This window comes from Panulirus ornatus, chromosome 35, assembly GCF_036320965.1.
Source record: "Panulirus ornatus isolate Po-2019 chromosome 35, ASM3632096v1, whole genome shotgun sequence".
Taxonomy (NCBI): domain Eukaryota; kingdom Metazoa; phylum Arthropoda; class Malacostraca; order Decapoda; family Palinuridae; genus Panulirus; species Panulirus ornatus.
Window position 1 is genome coordinate 156,925 of NC_092258.1, and position 18,316 is coordinate 175,240.

An 18,316-nucleotide genomic window follows, 5' to 3' on the forward strand; every position below is an offset into this window, starting at 1 on the left:
TTCTTACACTATCACATACTCCCACAACTCCTGATTCAGGAGTAGTGCTACTCCTTCCCTTGCTCTTGTCCTCTCACTAACCCCTGACTTTACTCCCAAGACATTCCCAAACCACTCTTCCCCTTTATCCTTGAGCTTCATTTCACTCAGAGACAAAACATCCAGGTTCCTTTCCTCAAACATACTACCTATCTCTCCTTTTTTCTCATCTTGGTTACATCCAAACACATTTAGACACCCCAGTCTGAGCCTTCGAGGAGGATGAGCACTCCTCGTGTGCCCAAACCACTTCAAAACACCCTCTTCTGCTCTCTCAACCACGCTCTTTTTATTTCCACACATCTCTCTTACCCTTACGTTACTCACTCGATCAAACCACCTCACACCACACATTGTCCTCAAACATCTCATTTCCAGCACATCCATCCTCCTGCGCACAACTCTATCCATAGCCCACGCCTCGCAACCATACAACATTGTTGGAACCACTATTCCTTCAAACATACCCATTTTTGCTTTCCGAGATAATGTTCTCGACTTCCACACATTCTTCAAGGCCCCCAGAATTTTCGCCCCCTCCCCCACCCTATGATCCACTTCCGCTTCCATGGTTCCATCCGCTGCCAGGTCCACTCCCAGATATCTAAAACACTTCACTTCCTCCAGTTTTTCTCCATTCAAACTCACCTCCCAATTGACTTGACCCTCAACCCTACTGTACCTAATAACGTTGCTCTTATTCACATTTACTCTTAACTTTCTTCTTCCACACACTTTACCAAACTCCGTCACCAGCTTCTGCAGTTTCTCACATGAATCAGCCACCAGCGCTGTATCATCAGCGAACAACAACTGACTCACTTCCCAAGCTCTCTCATCCCCAACAGACTTCATACTTGCCCCTCTTTCCAAAACTCTTGCATTTACCTCCCTAACAACCCCATCCATAAACAAATTAAACAACCATGGAGACATCACACACCCCTGCCGCAAACCTACATTCACTGAGAACCAATCACTTTCCTCTCTTCCTACACGTACACATGCCTTACATCCTCGATAAAAACTTTTCACTGCTTCTAACAACTTTCCTCCCACACCATATATTCTTAATACCTTCCACAGAGCATCTCTATCAACTCTATCATATGCCTTCTCCAGATCCATAAATGCTACATACAAATCCATTTGCTTTTCTAAGTATTTCTCACATACATTCTTCAAAGCAAACACCTGATCCACACATCCTCTACCACTTCTGAAACCACACTGCTCTTCCCCAATCTGATGCTCTGTACATGCCTTCACCCTCTCAATCAATACCCTCCCATATAATTTACCAGGAATACTCAACAAACTTATACCTCTGTAATTTGAGCACTCACTCTTATCCCCTTTGCCTTTGTACAATGGCACTATGCACGCATTCCGCCAATCCTCAGGCACCTCACCATGAGTCACACATACATTAAATAACCTTACCAACCAGTCAACAATACAGTCACCCACTTTTTTAATAAATTCCACTGCAATACCATCCAAACCTGCTGCCTTGCCGGCTTTCATCTTCCGCAAAGCTTTCACTACCTCTTCTCTGTTTACCAAATCATTTTCCCTAACCCTCTCACTTTGCACACCACCTCGACCAAAACACCCTATATCTGCCACTCTATCATCAAACACATTCAACAAACCTTCAAAATATTCACTCCATCTCCTTCTCACATCACCACTACTTGTTATCACCTCCCCATTTGCGCCCTTCACTGAAGTTCCCATTTGCTCCCTTGTCTTACGCACTTTATTTACCTCCTTCCAGAACATCTTTTTATTCTCCCTAAAATTTAATGATACTCTCACCCCAACTCTCATTTGCCCTTTTTTTCACCTCTTGCACCTTTCTCTTGACCTCCTGTCTCTTTCTTTTATACATCTCCCACTCAATTGCATTTTTTCCCTGCAAAAATCGTCCAAATGCCTCTCTCTTCTCATTCACTAATACTCTTACTTCTTCATCCCACCACTCACTACCCTTTCTAATCAACCCACCTCCCACTCTTCTCATGCCACAAGCATCTTTTGCGCAATCCATCACTGATTCCCTAGATACATCCCATTCCTCCCCCACTCCCCTTGCTTCCATTGTTCTCACCTTTTTCCATTCTGTACTCAGTCTCTCCTGGTACTTCCTCACACAGGTCTCCTTCTCAAGCTCAATTACTCTCACCACCCTCTTCACCCCACCATTCACTCTTCTTTTCTGAAAACCCATACAAATCTTCACCTTAGCCTCCACAAGATAATGATCAGACATCCCTCCAGTTGCACCTCTCAGCACATTAACATCCAAAAGTCTCTCTTTCGCACGCCTGTCAATTAACACGTAATCCAATAACGCTCTCTGGCCATCTCTCCTACTTACATAAGTATACTTAAGTATATCTCGCTTTTTAAACCAGGTATTCCCAATCATCAGTCCTTTTTCAGCACATAAATCTACAAGCTCTTCACTATTTCCATTTACAACACTGAACACCCCATGTATACCAATTATTCCCTCAACTGCCACATTACTCACCTTTGCATTCAAATCACCCATCACTATAACCCGGTCTCGTGCATCAAAACCACTAACACACTCATTCAGCTGCTCCCAAAACACTTGCCTCTCTTGATCTTTCTTCTCATGCCCAGGTGCATATGCACCAATAATCACCCACCTCTCTCCATCAACTTTCAGTTTTACCCATATTAATCGAGAATTTACTTTCTTACACTCTATAACATACTCCCACAACTCCTGTTTCAGGAGTATTGCTACTCCTTCCCTTGCTCTTGTCCTCTCACTAACCCCTGACTTTACTCCCAAGACATTCCCAAACCACTCTTCCCCTTTACCCTTGAGCTTTGTTTCACTCAGAGCCAAAACATCCAGGTTCCTTTCCTCAAACATACTACCTATCTCTCCTTTTTTCACATCTTGGTTACATCCACACACATTTAGGCACCCCACTCTGAGCCTTCGAGGAGGATGAGCACTCCCCGCGTGACTCCTTCTTCTGTTTCCCATTTTAGAAAGTTAATACAAGGAGGGGAGGATTTCTGGCCCCCCGCTCCCGTCCCCTCTAGTCGCTTTCTACGACACGCGAGGAATACGTGGGAAGTATTCTTTCACCCCTATCCCCAGGGATGATATACATATATATATACACACACACATACACATACATGCGCACATATACACACACACACACATACATATATATACATATGAAAAATGTAAGAAACAATTTAGTAAACTGAAACTTCTAGCTTGAAATGAATGAAAAAAAATGAATGTCACATAATGGTTCAACCTCTGGCTATGGAAAAAAGGAAATGTATAATTCATTTACACAATATTTATAATATATATATATATATATATATATATATATATATATATATATATATATATATATATATATATATATATATATATATATTCCTACGAGTCCACGGGAAAAATGAAACAAGAGTCATAGGAATATCTTAATCACGCGCAAAATTGTGGTCCTTTTCAATATATATATATATATAATGTCAGTTTGCGGCAGGGGTGCGTGATGCCTCCATGGTTGTTTGTGTACGGATGGGGTTGTTAGGGAGGTAAATGCAAGAGTTTTGGAGAGAGGGGTAAGTATGCAGTCTGTTGTGGATGAGAGAGCTTGGGAAGTGAGTCAGGTGTTGTTCGCTGATGATACAGCGCTGTTGGCTGATTTGGGTGAGAAACTGCAGAAGCTGATGACTGAGTTTGGTAAAGTATGTGAAAAAAGAGAGCTGAGAGTAAGTGTGATAAGACTGAGGTTATTAGGTACAGAAGGGTTGAGGGACAAGTCAACTGGGGGGTAAGTTTGAATGGAGAAAAACTGGAGGAAGTGAAGTGTCTTCGATGTCTGAGAGTGGATTTGGCAGTGGATGGAACCATGGAACCGGAATTGAAGCACAGGGTGGGGGAGGGGGGCGAAAGTTCTGGGAGCGTTGAAAATTGTATGGAAGGTGAGAACATTATCTCAGAAAGCAAAAATGGGTATGTTTGAAGGAATAGTGGTTCCAACAATATTATATGGTTGCGAGACGTGGGTTACAGATAGAGTTGTGCGGAGGAGGGTGGATGTGTTGGAAATGAGATGTTCGAGGACAATATGTTGTTTGAGTTGGTTTGATCGAGTAAGTAATGAAAGGGTAGATGTGTGGTAATAAAAAGAGTGTGGTTGAGAGAGCAGAAGAGGGTTTTTTGAAATAGTTTGGTCTTATGGAGAGAATGAGTGAGGAAAGATTGACAAAGAGGATAAGTCACAGGTGGAGGGAACGAGAAGTGGGAGACCAAATCGGAGGTGGAAAGATGGAGTGAAAAAAATTTTGAGCGATCGGTCCTGAACACGCAGAAGGGTGAAAGGCGTGCAAGGAATAGAGTGAATTGGAATGATTTGTGCCCGAAATAGGATGTAGACAAAAATGAAGCACTTCCCTCTAGAAATATAACTGCAATAAAGAATTTACCATACTGTCACTTTATTTCTAGTTGAATCTTTATTGTTTTCTAGATTGATTTCACATGCTAATTTTCTCTGTATGGGAAACCCTTTGTTTTTGGTTCATGTTTTTAGCCGTTGATTATCTTACTATAGACACTTCCCAGATATCTAATTGCGCTCTACTCCTAGTGCAATCCAAACTATATTTTTGTCATTTATTTCACTTCTACTCCTACAGGTCAGGACGTGGTGTCAGCAGTACCAATTAAGTTTGGATTATATTACGCAGTACTGCTGGCATTGTGTGGATTCCTAGTTCCACTGTTTGTGCTGTGTTGGATATATGTGCGGATGTATAGGGCAGCGCAGCGTAACTCCGCCCGCACGAGGCGCCATAGTCTTGGCCATAACCCAGCCGAGATCATTATACCGGATTGTCCCTCCACCCCAGACTCCGGTAACCACAACTCTGTCAGGTGCAAAACACGCCTACATCGGCGCCGCTCCTCCAACACACCGTTCTCCTCGCTCTTCTTCCGTGAGGAAGGGCGCGCTGTAAAGACTGCCGTCATCGTTATAGCTTCTTTCGTGACGTCATGGATGCCATATTATATTTTCAAAATATTTGAAGCTGGTGGATGGACAAAAGATATTCCATACGCTGACGAAGTAGTAATTTACATTGCACTGTCGTCCTCTTGCACTAGTCCATTTATTTACGTATACCGTAACGAAACCGCAAGTAAAGAGGTGCTGAAAATAATTTGTTGGTGGCGTCCGCCAAGCCCCGCCACACCATCCTTCTCTCGCTCGTCCCTTCATCCAAAGCTGGGTAATGGTCATACCCCAACTCCCGTCAGGATTATCGAGCCCGACACAGCCTCTCTATATAGTTATGCTGCTGAGTGCGGCGCTTGTGGCCATAATCAATTAGTGTGTTCGCTACGAAATGGGAGACCTGTGACTTCGCCACTGCCATTGGAGCAACGGCGCACTAGCAGCCCTCGTCGTGAAAGTACTGTATCCTTTAAACTAACACCAATGGACCGACCGTCTTCTCGTTGCCGCCAGTGTCTACGTCAGGACTCAGCTTCTTCAGCGTCTTCCGATGATCCTTTGTTGAACGACTGTTACCGCCACCATCGGCCCTCCAACCCCTCCGTCAGGTGGACAAGACCAAGGATGTCTAACGGCTCAGTCACGACAAGGAGCGACTCTCTTGCTTCCACTAACTCGTCAGTTTTGAGTGGTGGCATCCAACGGTGGCCGATGAGGCGCTATTCGACTGTATCTACCGACAGCGGCGGAACCATCACCAGGCGAAGCGCACACGAGGATGGAGATGATGAAGCAGTAGCAGGGCGCTTCCACCAACCTGGGGGTCAGCGCTCACTTTTCTTGGAAAGCGAAGAAGAGAGTTATGATGCTAGTAACAATCAGCCCGAGATGCACGGCTACGCCAACCCCTTCCGGCACCCTCGCCTGAGCCATCGGCAGGAGTCAATAGGGTCGTCTGTAAGATTTATCTGGGAAATCGAGGAAGGAGATGGCCTTGACGACGACACCTCCACAGAGGTGGATTCCCGAACCGCACCCTCTAGGTGACCCATGGCCAGGTCACCATCACTCATGAATTTGGCACGTGCGTGCCAGAGGGATGACTCACACGACTCTCCGGGTAAGGCCACCTCATGGAGGCTCTCACTGTAAATAAGCTGGACAATTAGGGATCAGTGACGATGAACATTGTCTGTTCATTACATCAAATCATAGTAAGCCCATCACATGTACTTTATAGGAAGGACTTAAAAAAAATCTAGTTGTGGATGCAGTAAAATTAGCAATCCATGAATCATCCAAATTCTGAGAAAACATAATCGTTCAGTCTTACCAAGAAACACTGAAATTCTGTAAAAATGGAATGAGTCTCATTTCCTGAATTCACAGGGGCACTTCATATATATATATGTTGATTTATACCATAGAATATTAAAGGATCCCAAAAAGTGTAAGTCCTAAAGGACTAGAAAAACATTGTTCTTTGATACATTCAAAGATTTTTTGCCTCTTGACTATGAGGCTGAATACTACTTGCATGTGTGCCTCTGTACGTCCTGTATTCCTAAACAAGATGCTTGGGGAGAAAAGAGTAAGATGGAATTTTGATCTGTTCTGCCATGCACTGTAGGAGAGACCAAGACATCGTCAGACATATCACACAGTAATATATAGAAGTGCGTGTATCAGATTTTTTCCCCACTCATATAATACATATTACCATATGCATTCCAAGAAATACAGTTTGGATTATAACCACTCCAAAAATATACATCATGTGACGCACAGGTAATATACCCCAGGGATTGCACAATATTTACCAGGTTATATATGATATACACAAGGTGATACACAGGTAATATACACCAAATGATACACGAGAAATTTGCATCAAGCGGTATACAGGTAATATGCACTAGTTGATACACAAGTAATATACACCAGGTGATATATATGATAGATATCAGGTAATACGCAAGTAATAGACACCAATAATACATAGGTAATATACAGTAGGTGATACAAAAGTGATACACTCCAGGTAAAGCACTCAGGGTGACACTGCAAATGATACTTGACGTACCCTGGATGATACTCATGATAAATTCACTTTCAGGCACACCAAGTGATACATTTCAGGTGGTACACTTCGCGTGACACACACGAGATTCATAGTTAGTAAAAGGGCTCTCCAGGAAGGACACTTGAAGTAGTTTATGTCTTAAAAGTTGAGGTTGGTGCTTGTATGTCCGGCAAATTGTGAAGGTAGAAGGATTCTGTGATATGGGCGTGGCCCGACCTTGTGCTGTGCTTGGCTGGCTGCCTCCGATGTCTCTTCAAGGGGAGACGGGGAGATGTTGGAGAGCTGCTGCCTCTTATTACTACCCGTGACGTTACCTAACCAACCAACCACCATGACCATGTTTCCTTTCCCAAATCAATGTGATATGATCCTCGTAACCTTTCTCAACCACTCTGACCATATCCCCTTCCTCTACCTCTGTCATTGTCAACACGACCTGGTAACATTTCTCAACCACTCTGACCGTATCCCCTTCCTCTACCTCTGTCAGCGTCACAACAAACTAGTAACTTTCCCAACCACTGTAACGTGATCCTCTTCTTCCAACTGTCATCGTCACGACGATCCTTCATCCCACATGGATCACCGTGTCTTGCAATAATTATGATAGTTTCTATATTTTACCACGGCCTTTCTTTGACAGTATATGGTACTCCTACTCAAATTCGGATACTAAAACATCCTAGTACAACCTATAGATATACCAAATCCTCGAAAACCTTTCATACAGTACGTGAAGACAAATTGCCACATTTCCCCAGATAACCAAAGCAATGTCCATAGCATCCCATGACTCCACTTTGTGAAGCTAGGAGTTGATTGCACGCTTCCCGAACCCAGTAGGTATATTGATTCTTTTATTATTGATACAAGCCTATAAATCTGGCCAAAATGTCTGACTAGTTGATATCAGGAAGACAAAGTGTTACAATTGTATTGTGCTGCAGATGTCAAAGTACTATATGATGACTACTTGCAGAGTTTAAACAATTGAAAAGACAAGAGGTACAAAGTTGAGCATGACTGGATGAGGCTTTCGGGTGGGGGGCCTTACCGCCGCCCACTCTTGTGAGGAATAAACAGTATTTTCTTTAAACATGTTTGCTTTTCCCTAATTCACAAGGATAATGGAAGATTTGAGTTTTATTTATATATGCCCCTTTTCAAACTGGAAGAAACACGTAACTTTATGAATATATTTCTCAATATCATCAATAAATCATATCTGTGATGTTTAATTTCTACGTATTGATAATTACACGTTAAATGAATATATGAATAAATGAATTCATATTCAGATACGTAAATAACGGTTAGTTGAATTTAGGCAGCCATTCAGCTAAATATATACAAAGTTGAAATATTACAGAAATTGCAGAATATAGAGAGTGCAAATTTCTGAAATCTATGTTCAAGGCTGACCGAGGGACAGCCCTCGACGTAACTTATTAAATATAAGGATACCGTGAAGATAGAATTAAGGCAAAATAAGTATGTAGTGCAGATAAAGAAATAATGAAAATCGTTTTACTTTTCCAGATGAAGCAACGGTAACGGGAGCCAAGTGATGATTTTTCCCTATAAGGCTATCGCAGGAAATGGCGAATATATATATATATATATATATATATATATATATATATCCGTGGGGATAGCGGAGAAAGAATACTTCCCACGTATTCCCTGCGTGTCGTAGAAGGCGACTAAAAGGGGAGGGAGCGGGGGGCTGGAAATCCTCCCCTTCCGTTTTAATTTTCCAAAAGAAGGAACAGAGAAGGGAGCCAATTGAGGATATTCCCTCAAAGACTCACTCCTCTGTTCTTAACGCTACCTCGCTAATGCGGGAAATGGCGAATATGTATGAAAAAAAAAGTGTTTTAGATATCTGGGAGTGGATCTGGCAGCGGATGGAACCATGGAAGCGGAAGTGGATCATAGGGTGGGGGAGGGGGCGAAAATTCTGGGGGCCTTGAAGAATGTGTGGAAGTCGAGAACATTATCTCGGAAAGCAAAAATGAGTATGTTTGAAGGAATAGTGGTTCCAACAATGTTGTATGGTTGCGAGGCGTGGGCTATGGATAGAGTTGTGCGCAGGAGGATGGATGTGCTGGAAATGAGATGTTTGAGGACAATGTGTGGTGTGAGGTGGTTTGATCGAGTGAGTAACGTAAGGGTAAGAGAGATGTGTGGAAATAAAAAGAGCGTGGTTGAGGGAGCAGAAGAGGGTGTTTTGAAGTGGTTTGGCCACATGGAGAGAGTGAGTGAGGAAAGATTGACCAAGAGGATATATGTGTCGGAGGTGGAGGGAACGAGGAGAAGAGGGAGACCAAATTGGAGGTGGAAAGATGGAGTGAAAAAGATTTTGTGTGATCGGGGCCTGAACATGCAGGAGGGTGAAAGGAGGGCAAGGAATAGAGTGAGTTGGAGCGATGTGGTATACCGGGGCTGACGTGCTGTCAGTGGATTGAATCAAGGCATGTGAAGCGTCTGGGGTAAACCATGGAAAACTGTGTAGGTATGTATATTTGCATGTGTGGACGTATGTATATACATGTGTATGGGGGGGGGGGCATTTCTTTCGTCTGTTTCCTTGCGCTACCTCGCAAACGCGGGAGACAGCGACAAAGTATAAAAAAAAAGAAGAAAAAAAAAAAAAAAAATATATATATATATATATATATATATATATATATATATATATATATATATATATATATATGTTCTTTTTCATACTGTTCGCCATTTCCCGCGTTAGCGAGGTAGCGTTCAGAACAGAGGGCTGGGCCTCTTTTCTGTTCCTTCTTTTGGAAAATTAAAAAAAAAAAAAAAAGAGGGGAGGATTCCAGCCACCCGCTCCCTCCCCTTTTAGTCGCCTTCTACGACACACAGGGAATACGTGGGAAGTATATATTTCTTTTTTCTTTCAAATTATTCGCCATTTCCCGCGTTAGCGAGGTAGCGTTAAGAACAGAGAACTGTGCCTTTGATGGAATATCCTCACCTGGCCCCCTTGTCTGTTCCTTCATTTGGAAAAAAAAAAAAAAAAAAATGAGAGGGGAGGATTTCCGGCCCCCCGCTCCCTCCCCTTTTACTCGCCTTCTACGACACGCAGGGAATACGTGGGATGTATTCTTTCTACCCTATCCCCAAGGATAAAATATATATATGATATATATGAATATATAAATATGTAAATATGTAGAATATATATATATATATATATATATATATATATATATATATATATATATATATATATATATATATTTTCTTTTTTTATACTATTCGCCATTTCCCGCGTTAGCGAGGTAGCGTTTAGAACAGAGGACTGGGCCTTAGAGTGAATATCCTCACCTAACTCCCTTCTCTGTTCCTTCTTTTGGAAAATTAAAAGAAAAGGTATGTATATATATATATATATATATATATATATATATATATATATATATATATACATATATATATATATATATATTTTTTATTATTTTTTTATTTTGCTTTGTCGCTGTCTCCCGCGTTTGCGAGGTAGCGCAAGGAAACAGACGAAAGAAATGGCCCAACCCACCCCCATACACAATATATACACACACACGTCCACACACGCAAATACACATACCTATACATCTCAATGTACACATATATATACATACACAGACACATACATATATACCCATGCACACAATTGACACTGTCTGCCCCCATTCACTCCCATCGCCACCTCGCCACACATGGAATACCTTCCCCCTCCCCCCTCATGTGTGCGAGGTAGCACTAGGAAAAGACAACAAAGGCCCCATTCGTTCACACTCAGTCTCTAGCTGCCACGCAATAATGCCCGAAACCACAGCTCCCTTTCCACATCCAGGCCCCACACAACTTTCCATGGTTTACCCCAGACGCTTCACATGCCCTGATTCAATCCACTGACAGCACGTCAACCCCGGTATACCACATCGATCCAATTCACTCTATTCCTTGCCCTCCTTTCACCCTCCTGCATCTTCAGGCCCCGATCACACAAAATCGTTTTCACTCCATCTTTCCACCTCCAATTTGGTCTCCCACTTCTCCTCGTTCCCTTCACCTCCGACACACATATCCTCTTGGTCAATCTTTTCTCACTCATTCTCTCCATGTGCCCAAACCATTTCAAAACACCCTATGAGTCCATGGGGAAAATCAAACACGATAAGTTCCCAAGTGCACTTTCGTGTAATAATCACATCATTGTGTCTCCCCTGATGATGTGATTATTACACGAAAGTGCGCTTGGGAACTTATCGTGTTTAATTTTCCCTGTGGACTCATAGGAATATACTTGATCACGCCGAAAATTGTGATCCTTTCCAATATATATATGTGTGTGTGTATATATTATATATTTTTTTTTTTGTCGCTGTCTCCCGCGTTTGCGAGGTAGCGCAAGGAAACAGACAAAAGAAATGGCCCAACCCACCCCCATACACATGTATATACATACGTCCACACACGCAAATATACATACCTACACAGCTTTCCATGGTTTACCCCAGACGCTTCACATGCCCTGATTCAATCCACTGACAGCGCGTCAACCCCGGTATACCACATCGCTCCAATTCACTCTATTCCTTGCCCTCCTTTCACCCTCCTGCATGTTCAGGCCCCGATCACACAAAATCTTTTCCACTTCATCTTTCCACCTCCAATTTGGTCTCCCTCTTCTCCTCGTTCCCTCCACCTCCGACACATATATCCTCTTGGTCAATCTTTCCTCACTCATTCTCTCCATGTGCCCAAACCATTTCAAAACACACTCTTCTGCTCTCTCAACCACGCTCTTTTTATTTCCACACATCTCTCTTACCCTTACGTTACTTACTCGATCAAACCACCTCACACCACACATTGTCCTCAAACATCTCATTTCCAGCACATCCATCCTCCTTTATATATATATATATATATATATATATATATATATATATATATATATATATATATATATTTTATTTTATTATACTTTGTCGCTGTCTCCCGCGTTTGCGAGGTAACGCAAGGAAACAGACGAAAGAAATGGCCCAAACCCCCCCCCATACACATGTATATACATACGTCCACACACGCAAATATACATACATACACAGCTTTCCATGGTTCACCCCAGACGCTTCACATGCCTTGATTCAATCCACTGACAGCACGTCAACACCGGTATACCACATCGCTCCAATTCACTCTATTCCTTGCCCTCCTTTCACCCTCCTGCATGTTCAGGCCCCGATCACACAAAATCTTTTTCACTCCATCTTTCCACCTCCAATTTGGTCTCCCTCTTCTCCTCGTTCCCTCCACCTCCGACACATATATCCTCTTGGTCAATCTTTCCTCACTCATTCTCTCCATGTGCCCAAACCATTTCAAAACACACTCTTCTGCTCTCTCAACCACGCTCTTTTTATTTCCACACATCTCTCTTACCCTTACGTTACTCACTCGATCAAACCACCTCACACCACACATTGTCCTCAAACATCTCATTTCCAGCACATCCATCCTCCTGCGCACAACTCTATCCATAGCCCACGCCTCGCAACCATACAACATTGTTGGAACCACTATTCCTTCAAACATACCCATTTTTGCTTTCCGAGATAATGTTCTCGACTTCCACACATTCTTCAAGGCCCCCAGAATTTTCGCCCCCTCCCCCACCCTATGATCCACTTCCGCTTCCATGGTTCCATCCGCTGCCAGATCCACTCCCAGATATCTAAAACACTTCACTTCCTCCAGTTTTTCTCCATTCAAACTCATATATATACATATATATGATTGGCAGATAGATAAACACCTACAGTGTTAGGTATGTAAACTATCATGAGGAGTATAGAGATTATATTGAAAGGTTTAGTTTCTTTGGTTGATAATAAATTCTCTTCTACTACCCGTGACGTCAAAGAACTAATCATTGTAGGGCAAAGCCGTGATTTCTCTTTGCTATTCAAACCGAAATGATTATAGCCTAAAAACAGTACGTTTGTTTGCAACAACTCACAAAACAATTAATCTGATAACATTAACGATAGTTAATGACTTCATTTCCATCTACACTTAGGATTAGAAAAAAGATGAGAAAAGAAATAGGGACTTTAACATTGTCAGGCAAACGCGTCATGTCCTACCTCATTTATAGTCATATTTGCCATAACACATCATTAATTAACCCCTTATAAACCTTAAAACACTTCACCCTAGACAAATGCATCTTCACTTCATCCTTGAAGAATTCATTTAAGCATCACCATTGACAAATGTATTTTCACATTACCTTTTACAAATGAATCTTACGTCACTTGCAAAAACGCATCTGCACCACATGCTCGAAGACACTGGTTTGTCTTCATGACACTTTCTCTTTACTCCATGCTCGACATCAATGAACATTTTCCCTGCGCTCTCATTTTCACTACACTAGATCTCCAGTACACCCTTACCTTCACTGCAGTACATCTCCAATAAACCCCTCATCTTCACCACATTTACCAATCAGGTCAAAGGTAATCTTCATCACACCTTTATAATCACCACATCTGTGACACTAGTGACCTTTGGCCTTTGTCATTATACATAGGGAATGGGGAGAAAAGAGATCGTTTGAATTACAGAGATATAAGCTTGTTGAATGTACCTGGTAAGTTGTATGGGTGAGTGGGTCTTGGATAGATTGGGAGGTATGCAGTCTGCAGGGGGTGGTAGGTGAGTCAGTTGTTTGCTGATGGCACGGCACTAGTGGCAGATTCGAGTGAGAAACTACAGAAGTTGGTGTCTGGGTCTGGGAGAGTTGGTGAAGGGAGAATGTTGAGAATTAATGTGAACAAAGTTTTCAGGTTTTCAGGTTGGTTGGACAAGGTTAGTTGAGGTGTGAGTTTAAAAGCGGAGTTTACTACTCCGCTCAGAAAGAGATATTTTGCAATTACAAGCTGCTAATGACGTCTTTTTTATTCCTATCCTTGACTGCAAGGAAGTTAGGAGTGGTGTGTTGCAATGAATAAGTTTCTTTCCTTAGAATTACACTCAGATATCCATGCTGAAGCACATGGTTCATCTTTATATTTGTATTTAGACTTATGTGCACCTTTTTCTTTGTTTCCCCTTAACAAATAATTCACTTTTTCTGTTCTGTTATGATCATATTCCGTCTAATATAGTGATGCTCAGTTAGTTCTTATTTACCAAATATTTTCATCATTCTCGTAACTAACCTAGGAATTACAAAAATATCTCCTCAATAAATGAAGGACAGTCTAAATTAGACCAAGTTTTAATTAAAGATCCGTCCGGCGCAGCATCTATTCCCCACGTTTAATTAAACCTTCAACCAGCCGAGACAGCTGCCGTTACTTCTGTCCCTTGTCCAGGTTCATCATCTGTTGTTCGTTGTCCAATGTCTCAGGCAGGCACGCTAACAAAGATGTCGCACACACTTGCGAGGCTCTTCAACTGCTTTAAGGGCAGATGAATACTCCCTCCTGTGCCAGGAGAATGTGGAGGGAACAAGGAGAAGCGAGGGACCGAATTGGAGGTGGAAGGATGAAGTGAAAAAGATTTTGAGCGATCGGGGCCTGAACTTAGAGAGGGAGGGGTGTAAAAGCCTTGCACGGAATAGGGTGAATTGGAACGATGTGGTGTACTGAAGTCGACGTGCTGTCAATAGACTGAACCAGGGCATGTGAAACGTCTGGGGTAAACCATGGAAAGGTCTGTGGGGCCTAGATGTGGGTTGGGAGATGTGGTTTCAGTGCATCACTCATGACAGCTAGAGAGTGAGTGTGAACGAATGTGGCCTTTCTTTGTTTGTTTCCTGGCGCTACCTCACTGACACAGGAGGTAGCGATGCTGTTTCCTGTGAGGCAGGGTGGTGCCGGAAATGGATAAATGCAAGCAAGTATAGATAATGTACATGTGTATGTATTCATATGCATGTATGTATATGCATATATATGTTAATATGCACATGCATGTATATGTATGTGTGTATATGTATGTGCATATGAGTGGATGGGTCTTTCTTCGTCTGTTTCCTGGCGCTACCTCCCTAACACGGGAAACAGCGATCAAATGTAATGATAATATATATATATAATATACATATATATATATATATGAGTGAGGAGAATGAGTGAGGAAAGATTGACCAAGAGGATATATGTGTCGGAGGCGGAGGGAACGAGAAGTGGGAGACCAAATTGGAGGTGGAAAGATGGAGTGAAAAAGATTTTGAGTGATCGGGGCCTGAACATTCAGGAGGGTGAAAGGCGGGCAAGGAATAGAGTGAATTGGATCGATGTGGTATACCGGGGTCGACGTGCTGTCAATGGAGTGAATCAGGGCATGTGAAGCGTCTGGGGTAAACCATGGAAAGTTCTGTGGGGCCTGGATGTGGAAAGGGGGCTGTGGTTTCTGGCATTATTGCATGACAGCTAGAGACCGAGTGTGAACGAATGGGGCCTTTGTTGTCTTTTCCTAGCGCTACTTCGCACACACGAGGGGGGAGGGGGATGTTATTCCATGTGTGGCGAGGTGGCGATGGGAATGAATAAAGGCAGACAGTGTGAACTGTGTGCATGTGTATATATGTATGTGTCTGTGTGTGTATATATATATGTGTACATTGAGATGTATGGGTATGTATATTTGCGTGTGTGGACGTGTATGTATATACATGTGTATGGGGGTGGGTTAGGCCATTTCCTTCGTCTGTTTCCTTGCGCTACCTCGCAAACGCGGGAGACAGCGACAAAGCAAAAAAAAAAAAAAAAAGAAAAAATGTATATATATATATATATATTATAAAGTGTGTGAGAAAAGAAAGCTGAGAGTAAATGTGAATGAGAGCAAGGTTATTAGATGCAGTAGGATTGAGGGACAAGTCAACTGGAAGGTAAGTTTGAATGGAGAAAAACTGGAGGAAGTGAAGTGTTTTAGATATCTGGGAATGAATTTAACAGCGGATGGAACCATGGAAGCGGAATTGAGTCACAGGGTGGGATAGGGGGCGAAAGTTCTGGGAGCGTTGAAAAATGTGTGGAAGGCGAGAACATTATCTTGGAAAGCGAAAATGGGTATGTTTGAAGGAATAGCGGTTCCAACAATGTTATATGGTTGCGAGGCGTGGGCTATAGATAGGGTTGTGCGAAGGAGGATGAATGCGCTGGAAATGAGATGTTTGTGGATAATTTGTGGTGTGAGGTGGTTTGATGGAGGGGATAGGGGAGAAAGAAAACTTCCCACGTATTCCCCGCGTGTCATACAAGGCGACTAAAAGTGTGTGTGTGTGTGTGTGTGTGTGTGTGTGTGGGGGGGGGGGGGGTGCTGCTGGAAATCTTTAAACGTATCTTTGATACTGTTTTTCAACTAGCCTAATTGGCAAATTTTTCCATATGTTGGCATTTATGTTGAAGAAAATGTACGTCGCCTCATTCGAGGTAAGACTTTGGCCAGCGAGTTAATTTCCACTACTACAAGTGAAATCATACCAACCTATCCTTAAGTTGCTAGTTAGACTAATGATTATCGAAGATTCAAATGATTATAAATACTTGTGTTAGATCACCTCTTAACCTTCTTTATTCTAAGCTAAATAACGTAATTCGTTTAGTCGGCTCTCGTAGGATTTGGTTCTTAGGCCTCGAATTATTTTGGTAGTCAAATTCTATTGTCGAGTAAGACAACTATAACTGAACACAGTATTCAAAATGGAGACGCACTCGCCACCCCATCTCTGCTACCGTCGCAATAAATAAAACAACTATTACTGATAACACAACAGTGACTCAGCATCTCTATTAGCACAACCATTCCAACAACTCTCAACACCCACAGCGCTACTAATGCCGCTCTCACCATCATAACTGCTTTCACTAGCAACAATACTAGTGTCAATAAATCACCATCCCAACTCCGAAAATACCAGCATTAACAAACTATTGTTAACATCATTACTGCCATCACTACTACTATCAGCATGAACACACCAACCATTACGAATACTGCTGACATCATCATGACCACCAGCACCACTGCCACCATCAACACCTTTCTCTGCTGCCATCATCACTACTAGGAACGGCAGTCACCCCATCAATACGAACAGCACAAGAGTTACCCCCATTACCAACATACTACTATCGTCAGAGCCACGACAACAATTCTCTTAACTCAGCTTTAAGAATGAAGTTAGGCCAGCGCCATGCTAGGAGCGTAATTCGGGGCGTGCGTGGCCCGGGGATCGATGCAGCTGTTGCTGGGTCATGTCTCTGCCTAACCTGGCTCTCTCTCGTTCCGCCACCACCCTACTCATTATGCACCTTCAAGCACCCGATACATGCAACATGGCACTGGGAAAAATACAAGCAAATAGATAGCAAAACTGACGAAACATGAGAAAATACCTTTGACACGGATTCTATTGAAAGATATTGTTTCATGCACTGGATTGAGAAATAACTAGTATTTCTTGACTCTTTTGTAAAACCAAACGACTGCTTTTAAAGTTTTAACACTACACCAGCCTCTGCTTACTGTTTACTACTTTGGAAGATAATTTTCTAATTGACTCAGTTTTTTTGGTTATCTGCATAAATAGATTTTGGGAGAATATCTTATAATCGTCAAACACACCTAGTAAACATTGATCTTAATTGGACAACTCTAAGGAACTAATGAATTGTAGCTCAAGGAGTGCGCTGAAAAGTCGATACATTATTCTTAAGTGTGGCTTTCGAGCATGTGCAGTTAGGGTTACAAAAAAGTGATGGTGAATGGGAGAAGTTTATAGTTGCTTTAGATAAGTTGTAGTGAGGGGCCTGCACACAATTATCAGTGTTAACCGTTATGAAGGACTAGTACAGTGACCTCTTGTGAACGTAATAATGTATATCTGTACTACGGACTTGGGAAAGCTCTTGAGAAATCTGTTCTCAGTGAACTTGGATGAGCTGCAGGTGAGGATTCAATATTCAGACTGCACGAGCTGCAGTGTTAAAGTAATGGGTGAGCCTGGGTGATCTGCAGCGAGTCTTAGTACAAGGTGCCTTTACTTGAGGCTTGGTGAAGAACCAACACACTGGCCTGAATGAGATGAATGGGTTGCATTAACTGTTGATAAACAGCGACG

General features: G+C 42.4%; 1 protein-coding gene across 1 annotated transcript in view; it reads left to right on the forward strand.

The window, feature by feature from the left end:
* Positions 1–8,254, forward strand: part of LOC139760044 (beta-3 adrenergic receptor-like) — a 39,848-nt gene extending 31,594 nt beyond the window's left edge. Inside the window, exon 5 of the mRNA XM_071682800.1 lies at positions 4,756–8,254. Coding sequence (XP_071538901.1) covers positions 4,756–6,122 — 1,367 coding nt within the window. The 3' untranslated portion in view covers positions 6,123–8,254. The remainder of the gene's footprint in view (positions 1–4,755) is intronic.
* Positions 8,255–18,316: the final 10,062 nt, after the last annotated feature.